The 11,852-nt window shown below is 37.1% G+C and overlaps 4 protein-coding genes across 4 annotated transcripts; 2 read left to right on the top strand and 2 right to left on the bottom strand.

Moving 5' to 3' along the window:
- Positions 2,590 to 5,387, bottom strand: LOC104713031 (enolase 1, chloroplastic). The gene is made up of 7 exons (XM_010430063.2): positions 4,903 to 5,387; positions 4,329 to 4,636; positions 3,954 to 4,108; positions 3,526 to 3,843; positions 3,248 to 3,394; positions 3,127 to 3,177; positions 2,590 to 2,907 (listed from the first exon to the last, which is right to left on the bottom strand). The coding sequence occupies exons 1-7, from the start codon at positions 5,295 to 5,297 to the stop codon at positions 2,842 to 2,844; spliced, it is 1,440 nt and encodes a 479-aa protein (XP_010428365.1). The 5' UTR covers positions 5,298 to 5,387; the 3' UTR covers positions 2,590 to 2,841.
- On the top strand, positions 5,558 to 9,123 carry LOC104713032 (2-isopropylmalate synthase 2, chloroplastic). Its single transcript, XM_010430065.1, has 12 exons — positions 5,558 to 6,329; positions 6,659 to 6,872; positions 6,956 to 7,036; positions 7,121 to 7,213; positions 7,305 to 7,391; positions 7,635 to 7,735; positions 7,822 to 7,855; positions 7,930 to 8,004; positions 8,187 to 8,270; positions 8,355 to 8,489; positions 8,567 to 8,712; positions 8,825 to 9,123. Exons 1-12 carry the CDS (start codon positions 5,635 to 5,637, stop codon positions 8,961 to 8,963), a joined length of 1,884 nt encoding a protein of 627 aa, XP_010428367.1. The 5' UTR covers positions 5,558 to 5,634; the 3' UTR covers positions 8,964 to 9,123.
- On the top strand, positions 9,378 to 10,241 carry LOC104713033 (tetraspanin-17-like). The gene is made up of 2 exons (XM_010430066.1): positions 9,378 to 9,867; positions 9,942 to 10,241. The coding sequence occupies exons 1-2, from the start codon at positions 9,421 to 9,423 to the stop codon at positions 10,239 to 10,241; spliced, it is 747 nt and encodes a 248-aa protein (XP_010428368.1). The 5' UTR covers positions 9,378 to 9,420.
- On the bottom strand, positions 10,400 to 11,847 carry LOC104713034 (60S ribosomal protein L6-3). The gene is made up of 4 exons (XM_010430067.1): positions 11,591 to 11,847; positions 11,229 to 11,335; positions 10,908 to 11,089; positions 10,400 to 10,739 (listed from the first exon to the last, which is right to left on the bottom strand). Exons 1-4 carry the CDS (start codon positions 11,845 to 11,847, stop codon positions 10,584 to 10,586), a joined length of 702 nt encoding a protein of 233 aa, XP_010428369.1. The 3' UTR covers positions 10,400 to 10,583.

Genomic DNA, 11,852 nt, shown 5'->3' on the forward strand with positions numbered 1-11,852 from the left:
AAAAAAAAAAAAAAAAAAGTCAATTAGTTCATCCACGTACGTTGCCCGATAGTGAGTATTGAGGTAGACGTCATAAAATTGGTGTACTCGTGTATCTAAAAGATTTGATTACAAGTAGGTAAATTACATAAATCATGAAAGAGACAGACTCCACGAAGCAGTTGATTTTACAAAGAAATAAAGATATGTGCTTTTGGACATTAAAATAATTGAAACCAAACTTAGATTTTATGATACTGGAAGGGCCAGATGATGGATCTTGCTACCATATTAACCGGTGCCGGCTTAATCATATTTCATGCATCTGGACAAACTTAAAAAAAAATATCCCTTAACCTATCAAAAAATTTACTAATATTTTTTTGGGTTTTTTTGGTTTTTTTTAGCTTACAAATTTTTTTTTGCCATTTTAACTTACAATTTTTTTGTGTATGCCCATTTATCTTATACGTATATGTCTTTTTAATCTATGTATCCATAGCGGTCGCACTGTCCGTCCTGTGGTTAAGCCGACACTGTTAACCGGGTGGCATTCAATTTATCTTATGAGTGTGTATTTCAGTTGTTCAAATTCAGGATTTTATAGTAATTTTTTGTATTCTCTAAGGGAGGGGTTTTAGGGCCTTACTTTTTTTTTTTTTGGTTTAATACTACACTAGGTAATAACCCGTGCTGTTGCACAGATTGAAACTTTTGTTTGAGTTATTACATTTGTAAATATATTTATTTAGTATAACATTTAAACTTATATTGGTTTGAATTCATCAAGTTTATGAAAGATTAAAATAGTAATCGCTTCACCATAAATTTTAGATTGACATGATGGCGGGTCTGGATAGAATGTGAACCGAATTAGTGATCGTTAGATTTTTATCAAAATCTTGAACTATCAAATCAGATAAAAATCGCAAAAAACTAAAACTACATGAACCAGATAATTTAAATAAAATTGTTAACCCAGTCAAACCCGTCCGCTAAGCCATCCCACAACAGGTTTAAATATTTTGAGCCACAAAATATTTTTGCATCCGTCCCGCTTGAATTTGTGAGATCCGCATGGGTTACAAATGCATTTCAATAAATTATTTTTTCTAATATATAAAATATACTTAAAGCTTAAACTTAATTAATATTAATAAAGTTATGTGATAAAGTTTTTAAGAATAACACAGTTTTTTTTTTCAAAAATACAATGGCATATAGTTGTAAATAATAAATCTAAATGAGGCTAAATAGCTAAACGTGTCTCGAATTCTCTGGCAGCAATACATCAGCATTTTTAAGAGTGTGCTTCTCTATTAATATATAGGAGATTTTAAGTGTATAGTTCCATTTTGTAATGTACGTAGATTAATATATACCTTTTAATATCTTACTGAAAAATATGAAATATTTTAATTTGGATACACAACAAAAATATGTAACATTTTTTTTAAAAAAATATCAAATATCAATTGTAAACACAAACGTAAAACGTCAATGATATGTACTTGTACCGTTTGAGTTTACTATCAATGGCTTATCCGATTTCTGACCTCTCAACTGTTTCATTATCTTGCAATTTATATCAAGATGGGTATAGTACATACTGGTTGCTATCAAATTGGAGAGCTAAATAAATTGGTCACCAAAGATCTGGTAGCCACTCTTTTTGTTTTTATGGTAGGTTTTCTAAATATAGTTGGTGGGGCTGACATAAAATGAAACGAGTTTGTTTCACAATTTCTGACCAGTTTATCTTAATTACTTTTCTTAATTGTAGTCGTATACACAATTTTGGATCTAATACTATAGTTTAGAATTTAATCTCAATAATCAGCAGACTGTTTTAGAGGTTATCACAAGTGATGAAATCCTTTGATTGTTGCCGAACTCCTTTTTTTTTATTTTAAACCCCTTTGATTATTGGGATATTGGTCTCTCTTGTTTTTCTCCCAAGCAAAATTCAATGCATTAAGAAAATATAAAATACTAAAATAATGTTTATAAAAAAAAAAAGTAAAAATAATAATATAAAAAAGGATATATGTTTGACAAAAAAAAAAAAAAAAGNAAGTTAGCGTATAATAATAGTAATAGAAAAAGGAATATGTTCTCGTGAGTTAGCGTTGTTATGCAATATGCATTGATTATTATGCAAATCAAATCAAATTTGAACACGGAAAACAACTTCCACGTGACTCAAATGTTTTACCATTACCATTACCATTGGGCCATTTTAGTATTTAACGTGTTATACACTTATACTCTCTCAACTGGTAAAATACTAAAGCAAACTTGGCACGAGAGAACTCGCTAACATGCTCCAGAATCGTCCAGATCATTTGTTTAAGTCTTTATTGTTACAATTAGAGGCTTTCTCCAATACCATTCAATACGTCATTTCAAAAGTGTTATATATATTAAAAAAAAAAATCAAACTCAAACGAAACCATTTTGCTTAGCTGATTGAATAACGTTAACGTTCTGTTCGTTGACCGACAAGGCGACAATTATTACCAATTTTATTTGTCTCAGCTGTGACCAGAATTTCAAACCAATAAAAGTCATTGCAACTTGGGAACAATCAAATCGTCATGCAATGTACCAAAGATAATGCCAAACTCTGGTTTATCACGGGTATCCGATTAATATAGAAAATGTCTGGTCGATCCATGCTTCACATCAGTATCAATCACATTACAACACAAGACTCCGTAGAAAAAGCTGTTTCTGTTATTTCCTTTTTTAAAAAAAATAATAATTTCAGAGACAGCTATAAAAGACTGATACTAGGAGAAACTCAATTTGGTTTTACCTAATTCTGTAAGCAAAATCCAATGAGTTTCTTTCTCAATTTTCTCATGGTGATCTGAAAGCTTCACCAGCGTAGCGCACATTGCCAAGTTCCTCTTCGATACGGAGAAGCTGCAACGGAAATAAATCAAACTCACAGTTTCAGATATTCATTTATCACTTAGAATTAGACTTCCAAGTTGTGTTTGTTTGTTTTTACCCAGTTTTACTTCACAGTTTTTCTACTGAACTACTAATGTAAAAACAAACATACATTCGGACATTTTCATGTGTCAAGATTCGGTTCGTGGCTATTTAGTTGCAGCATAAGTTTAGATATTAGTTGATTACCTGGTTGTATTTTGACAATCGTTCACTTCGGCAAGGAGCACCAGTTTTGATCTACAGAAACAGAGAATGATAAGCGAACTCTAGAGAGTAAAGTAAACACGGTTTAGAGAATGTAATGTACCTGTCCGCTTGCTAAACCAACAGAAAGATCTGCTATGAAGTTATCCTCTGTCTCGCCACTCCTGTGACTAACCATCACACCCCAGCCTGCAGCTTTTGAGTCAAGCGCTGCTTGAATTGACTCGGTCACTGTCCCAATCTGGTTAACCTGTGAAACCATGATTTACAAGCAAAATGAAATTTAACTCCAATAACCAAGGTTTAGATAAACGATCTAGAGTATTGAGGTCAGCAAGAAAAATAAATGAGCAAGAGAAAAAATAGTCTTTATTTGTTTACCTTCAAGAGAAGAGCGTTGCAAGACTTTTTCTTAATAGCTTCAGCTATCCTCTTTGGGTTAGTGACCAACAAGTCATCCCCCACGAGTTGGATATCCACAGAGGATTGCAATGAAGCCCATGAACTCCAATCATCTTGGTCAAAAGGATCTTCGATAGAGACAATTGGGAAATCTCTGATGAAGTCTCTGTAGAGGTCAGCAAGACTCTCGGCTGATAGAAGATGAGCTCCATCGTTTGGCTGTTTCTTGAAGTTCAAATCGTATCTACCATCTTTCATGAAAAATTCTGATGCAGCGACATCCATTCCTATTTTGATCTGCAAAAGTAATTAAACTACGTGAGTGGTGCAACATTACACAGAAAACTCTGTAGCAATTTGATCATGTATAATAAAGAACTAAGCATATGAAAGGAGAATTTGACTACCTTTCCAGTGTAACCGGCTTTTTCAATTGCATCTATGAGCAGAACTAGTCCCTCTCTGTTGTCTTGAACATTCGGAGCAAATCCTCCTTCATCTCCGACATTACAAGCATCTTGACCGTACTTAGTTTTGATTATCCCCTTCAATGTATGATAAACTGTAATCAACAAAGTAGATTATATGCATCACGATTCAGAAGAAGAATACTTTGTCATAATCTAAATAATAGGAAGAACTTGGAAACCAAAAGAGAGAGACATAATAGGAAGGTGTACTTATCACAGCTTTTCAGTTTTTTTCGTTCTGACATGAATGCAAACTTAAAATAATTTAGAACAAAGTTCAAGCAGGTTAAACTCAAAATATCACTAACTGACCTTCACTTCCCATCTGAAAGGCCTCCGAGAATGAATTAGCTCCTACAGGTAGTATCATAAACTCTTGCATAGCCAAACTATTCCCAGCATGACTGCCTCCATTGATCACATTGAAAGCAGGAACAGGCATGACAAGCTCTTTTGTTCCCGATATATCCTGGATATGTTTGTACAAAGGCACTCCTTTAGCTCCAGCACCTGCCCTGCAAACGCTCAGTGATACTCCTAATATCGCATTAGCCCCGAGCTTTGACTTGTTTGGCGTCCCATCCAGTTCCAGCATAAGAGCATCGACATCAGCTTGGTTCCTTTAAGTACAAAAGAAACGTCAACTTATTAAACACAAGTATGCATCACCGATTATAACTTCCCAACGGTTCAGTAGCAGAAACCACAAACAGAACAAGTCAACAATGACACCTACTTCAACACTTAGTAGCATAAACCAAAATCAAAGCTACATGCCACAAACAAGTTCAATAACCTCAACTAGATTCCAAATTCAACAGTCGAATCACAAATCATAAAGGCTTATATGTAAATTTGGATTATAAAACAAAAATCATATTCTCACCTAACGTCAACACCGATGAGTTTCGGAGCGACAAGCTCATTGATATTTTTAATAGCCTGTAATACACCTTTACCACCATAGACACTCTTGTCACCATCTCTAAGCTCAAGCGCTTCGTAGATCCCAGTAGATGCACCACTAGGAACAGCCGAACGATACAGATCATCGGTAATCAGATCAACCTCCACCGTCGGATTCCCTCTACTATCAATAATCTGCCTCGCTTTCCCTCCTTTCACTCTACACTCCTTAGCCACCACAGAGCATTGCACACCGCTGCGTCGGAATCTCAGACATGACGGCGCCGCAGATTCCAAATATCTCTGGCCGGTAAGACGCGACGACGGAGAGATGAAGGATCTCTGTAGATGGTTAGGTTTTGTAGTCAAAGCCATTATAACGATACCTAAACAAAAAGCACTCTCTGGTTCCTTTGACTAAAACGGGAGAGGAGAGTGGAGAATAAAAAATGGAGTTATATAATTTGAAAAACGACCTTTTGAGGGTTGGTGCAGCTGCAGGCGATGAAAACTAAGGAAGGAGTCACCAGAATTAAAAACCGGTTCAATTTCCAATTTGTTGTCCGGTTTACAGAAATCAACGGTTTAGTTTCGGTTCGAAAAAATTCAAATAAAACAAAATAATAACACTCAGCAAATAGTAACCACTAAACCAGACACTGCCGCCGTCTCCTTCCCTCTCTCTCTCTCTCTGGCTTAGGTTTTGACAGCAATGGCGTCTTCGATCATCAGAACCACTAATCTCTGTTCACTACCTTCAATTCCCGCGTTATCCTCCTCTTCCTCCTCACCGTTTTCATCTATTCATCTCCGATCACACCACCATGGAGCTGTGTCCCTCTGCACCGCCGAGAAGTTTCGTGTCTCGTGCTCAATCTCCGATTCTTCTCCTCTACCCTCTCATTCTCATCGCCGTCGTCCTGATTACATCCCTAATCGCATTTCAGACCCGAATTACGTTAGAATCTTCGACACGACTCTCAGAGACGGCGAACAGTCTCCCGGAGCTACACTAACATCCAAGGAAAAGCTCGATATCGCTCGTCAATTAGCCAAGCTTGGAGTCGACATCATCGAAGCTGGATTCCCCGCTGCTTCTAAAGACGATTTCGAAGCTGTGAAGACTATAGCTGAGACTGTTGGTAACACCGTCGACGAAAACGGATATGTTCCTGTGATCTGTGGCCTCTCGAGGTGTAATAAGAAGGATATAGAGACGGCTTGGGAAGCTGTGAAGTATGCTAAACGGCCTAGGATTCATACGTTTATTGCAACTAGTGATATTCATTTGAAGTATAAGTTGAAGAAGAGCAAAGATGAGGTTATTGAGATCGCTAGGAATATGGTTGCATTTGCTAGGAGTTTGGGTTGTGAAGATGTTGAATTTAGTCCTGAAGATGCTGGAAGGTAAAATAGTTTTGAGCTGTAGAAAACGTTTTCCTATTTGGGATTTGATTCTTGGATTTGATTCTCTGTTTTTGAAATGCTCTGTATCTTCGTAAAGCTTCCTACTTTTGCTACAATTTTCTATTGCATAGTGTAGATTCGATTTATGTTGATAGTTGTATAGAATTTTGTTGTGGAGTGTCGTCATTAAATGTTCAAGTTCTTTTTTTTTAAGGATTGGTAGTTAAAATTTTGATGCTCCTTTGATAGTGATTAGTGGCTACTAACAACATTTGTGTTTCTTTTTCTCTGTTTACTTAAAATTGTAAAAATGTATGCTTGGTGTTCAGATCGGAGAGAGAGTATTTATACGAGATTCTTGGTGAAGTGATAAAAGCTGGAGCAACAACTCTCAACATACCTGACACTGTTGGTATAACCTTGCCCAGTGAGTTTGGTCAGTTGATTGCTGATATTAAAGCTAATACTCCTGGGATTCAAAATGTTATAATCTCTACACATTGTCAGAATGATCTTGGACTCTCCACTGCCAACACTTTATCTGTATGTCAATTTTTTGTTTTTCTTTGGATGAGATTAGCTGTCACAAATCGTTACTTATATGTCAATCTTTTTTTTGAATTCAGGGTGCACATTCCGGTGCAAGACAAGTGGAAGTGACGATCAATGGAATTGGCGAAAGAGCTGGAAACGCTTCATTAGAAGAGGTCAGATATCCTGAAGTAGCTTCCTTTCCATACCTGCATTTTAAATACTTAATATTACTTAAATATTTCATTCTAACTGTATAGGTTGTCATGGCCATAAAATGCCGTGGAGATCATGTGTTAGGAGGCCTATTTACTGGAATCGATACCCGGCACATTGTTATGACAAGCAAGATGGTACACATTTTGAACTTCATTCTTCATTTTTTCTTAAGAAGGGGAAAGTTTTTGGAGATTTTTCTTTTGAGGTCTATTTTCATTTGCTCAGGTTGAAGAATACACTGGTATGCAAACGCAGCCCCATAAGGCTATTGTAGGAGCAAACGCCTTTGCTCATGAAAGTGGTATTCATCAGGTCAGTTGACGAAACTTACTTGATGCTAAGTGACTAAAGTCTGCTTCATCTTATATTAAACGGGAAAAATGTAACTCTCCTAGTCTGGAATTTATCTTCAAGGTATAACTTACCCTAATAGTATTTTGCTTGGCCTCTCAGTGAAGTAATTTTTAACTCATGATGTGCATATTTACCCTTTCAATCTTCTGCATGACCCTTTTCATGTGTGTCTTTTGGTCGTATTTCATGCACTCTATTTAGGATGGAATGCTGAAGCACAAAGGTACATATGAAATTATGAGCCCCGAAGAGATTGGACTCGAGCGATCAAATGAAGCTGGTATTGTATTAGGGAAGCTCAGGTATGGAACTTTTGTTGTTCAGACTGTTATTCCAGATGGGCTTGTCTTATTCAAACTAATGCTTACTTATTATTTATTGTATCCAGTGGGCGTCACGCACTGAAAGACCGTTTGAATGAGGTACATGTCCCTATATCCATACTCACTACCATCTTAGTAAGATAATGTTTTCTTATCATTTTTTACCTTTCCAGCTCGGTTATGTCCTGGATGATGGTCAGCTCAGCAATCTTTTTTGGCGTTTCAAAGCCGTGGCAGAGCAAAAAAAGGTAGTAAGAACCTTGGGGGAACTGGTTTGGGTGCTGTTCCCAATTTTAAAACGTTTAGCGTCCATTTATATGATGATGCAGAAAAAATGGAATCTCGGGTTTTTGCTATTTCAAGATATTTTTAGTGTTGTGGAGGGTTTGCATCATGTCTCTTGATTGTCTTTGTTACCTTGGTGATCCAGAGAGTTACCGATGCCGACTTAATAGCTTTAGTATCTGATGAAGTGTTTCAGCCAGAGGCAGTATGGAAACTCTTGGACATGCAGGTGAAAACTGGAGCTTGGATTTGTTTTCTCTCTATTTTCTTTTTCAGTCAGTTCTTATTATGATTATCGAAATTGGGAATGTAGATAACTTGTGGAACTCTCGGTCTCTCAACATCCACTGTAAAACTTGCTGATTCCGATGGCAAAGAGCATGTAGCTTGTTCTGTTGGAACTGGACCTGTAGATGCAGCTTATAAGGCAGTTGATCTTATCGTTAAGGTACTTCTTTCACTAGGATTGAGGGTTATATATGTATTTAGATCATATAGTACTTATCTAATGCTGATCATATTCAGGAACCCGCGACTCTGCTTGAGTACTCAATGAATGCAGTAACAGAAGGCATTGATGCTATTGCGACCACACGGGTTCTAATCCGCGGAGACAACAACTACTCATCAACAAACGCGGTAACTGGCGAATCTGTTGAAAGAACTTTTAGGTAAATTCACTTAACCTTCTTCATCATCCTTGTTGAAACTAATCTAGCAACTGAAACTGAAGAAAAGAATAGCAATAATTACTCTTGTCTCCCTGTGTTTGTGTTCTTACAGTGGAACCGGAGCAGGGATGGACATTGTGGTGTCAAGCGTTAAAGCTTATGTTGGAGCTTTGAACAAAATGTTAGGTTTCAAAGAACACTCCTCAACTTTAAGAAAAATCCCTTCGGAGGCCAACAAAGTCCCTGCCTGAAACCTGCATATCTCCGATCAATCAATTTAGGTTTACACTTTTCACTTGTATTTTCTAATTATTTATCGTTAAAGAAAATGGTATTGAATGTATAAGACGATGAGTAATGGTTTTGGTTTTCTGGAATAATTATGACATAAAAAAGAGTCTTAGTAGCAAATTCGTTCAAACCTGTGAGCTGGTTAAATAGTGAAACAGAACAAACTTTTCTATATTTAGTATTATATAGTTCGTCATTTGCCACAACGGGCAAGATAATTTAACAATCTTACCTCATAAACTAAACTAAATTACGATTTATTTACCTTCCAACAAACAAACCAAAACACAACAGAAACTAACTTTGCCAGGAAAGTTTATGTTCTTACTTATTCATCTCCATGATTCATAAAGAGAACCTCAAATAACTACAAATTTGCTTCGATTCAGGGGTTTCGTGTTCTCCAGACTCAAAAAAATGTCGGAAATACAAACTGGATTTCTAACAATGACGACAATAATCTTGATATCTATAGGCCTCACAATGATGGGAACAGGTCTATACCAAAAAAAAACAGTGTCTTCTTGCATCCAAGAAACGTCAGGCCCGTTTGTGTTACTTGGTCTGTTTCTTCTGTTGATTCCTCAGATCGGTCTATACGGAATCTGTTGCCGCTCCAAACGTCTTTTCAATTTTTTCTACTATGGCATGGTTGTGGTCATTATCATTGTATCTGGTTTTTCAATCAAATGTTTTCTTTACAACACCACTTTTGGAATCCCTAAGAATCCGGCCAACGACCACCGCACCGTGCCACAGTTACTTGGCCAGCTGGTCCCTAAGGAGAAGTTCGAGAAGGTAACCTCGTGTATCATTTACAACCATGACTGTAATTTCAATGCCAGCAAAAACAGCAATGTTTGGGTAAGTTTCCAAATATTTACTATAAATAAAAGACATGTTTTATATAAAACTAACTATACATGCTATATATGCAGAAGTATTGCTGTGCACAACCGGAGGAATGTGGGGATGTGACGATGTTCGACAAGCCAGGCGAGTGGAGTTGGAAACATCAGTATGAACGGAACCAAGTTCCAGATCAATGTTCTTATGAATATTGTTTGGATTGCAAAGGCTGCCAACTAAGCATCTTAAAAGCCATTGTTCATCAATGGAAATATCTCTCAATGTTTACTTATCCTTCTCTAGTCCTTTCCTGCCTCAGTCTTGCATTGGCTTGGTCTCTCAAGGAGACTATACATGAAACCGAAGATTATCTAGGTTCGTATAGTTGATCTATTATAATCCAAATCTAGAAATACTTCACATCAACAAGTGTCAATTTGTATACTGCTTTTTGAATTAAAAACACCAATGTTCATGTGCATACATACGTACATGCATTATACACATACATGCTTCTGTCTAAATGTTTGTTCAAGTTCGTAACAGCTAAAGCACAACTTAAGTCTCCTCTTTCATAGAATTTTGCTTTAGAGGTCACATCACGAAACAGGTTCGATAGTTTATCCATACGTAAAATATAGAAGGTATAAGCCAACCATTTAGAGGGTAACACACACTTCCGGAGACGGATACTCTAGAAAACTCAAACAAAAAAGGTTAGGTTATGAAACCTAGAAAACAAGCTCATGGGGCTTCATCCCTTGTTTCAGTGAAAACCTTGCTCCAAGGTAAGCCTTCAACTCGGGAACTGCTTCAATGGCTTTGATCAAAGCTGCATCCACAGCTTTTTGGTCATCTTTCTTCCCTTGTGGAATCTCCTTCTTCTCCTGTGATATTTAAAAAAGAGGTGTTAAGTCAAGCATAATGATTACAATTTGGCCAACTACAATGGACTGTGATAACCAAGATGAATTGGCATTCTATCTAAAATGCGATATAAAACCACTTTCTGATCAAGCAATGGTTATTGTAACTTGCCAAAAAGATTATTATACCTCTTTATCAGCCTCGAAGAACTCTCCTTCTGTCTTCTTCTTTTTCTTCTCAGCAACCTTGGCAAAGTACTTATCATCGAATTTGTCAAGAGTGACTCCAGAAATGTCAACCTTCGTGGAAGTGCCAATCACATAGGCCTGGTTAACACGTCTTAAAGGAACACCATTGACCTTGAATGGTCCTGAATGTCAATAACAGAAAATAGGAAAACTTCAGGTCCAAATAGAAGACAGAGAAAATAAAATATATAGAGAATAAGCGTTCTCCAAATGGACTATAGAATATGGCAATCAAGAGAGCAGGATTAGGATAAAACTCACCGGACACAAGAAGCAAACCAGAGGGAAGTTGCTTCAGAAAAACAACTCTCTTGCCCTTGAACCTACCAGCAAGGATGATCAGCACTGTCCCTGGTGTGATGCTTGATCTACAATACAAACATTATTAAACCCATAATCAACTGACGTAACCAAAACAAGGCAAAGCAAAGAACAACGTAATTTTCATAAACCCGTGCATTTCCACAAATTCTCCAAAAAGTTTGCCACTTTCCAGCAGATATTCAAATCTAATACAAACCCTCTTAGCAAAACTACTCTACGAGCCAAAAAAACAATCAACAGCAAACCACAAGGAAGACAATTGTATCGAGCTAGGAGACAGTGTATCATAGCTAAAGTACCTGAGCTTGGTTGGTTTTGGCGTGCGCCTGTTGGGAAGAGGTTTCTTAACATCTTCAGCTGGATAGAACTTTGGTGGCTTCTCCGCCGGTGTATCAACCTTCGATTTAGCATCGTGGCGGGGGAAAACGCCTCCATTTTTGGCCTTGATTGCCCACAAACCTCTCTTATGGTACATCTGGGATCTCGAGTATTTACCTACTCCCCTGATCAGATCAGGGTTTCTGTTCACCTTCGGCGTCCTCTGTTTAGCCGGCATGGTTC

This window comes from Camelina sativa, chromosome 9 (assembly GCF_000633955.1).
Source record: "Camelina sativa cultivar DH55 chromosome 9, Cs, whole genome shotgun sequence".
NCBI lineage: Eukaryota > Viridiplantae > Streptophyta > Magnoliopsida > Brassicales > Brassicaceae > Camelina > Camelina sativa.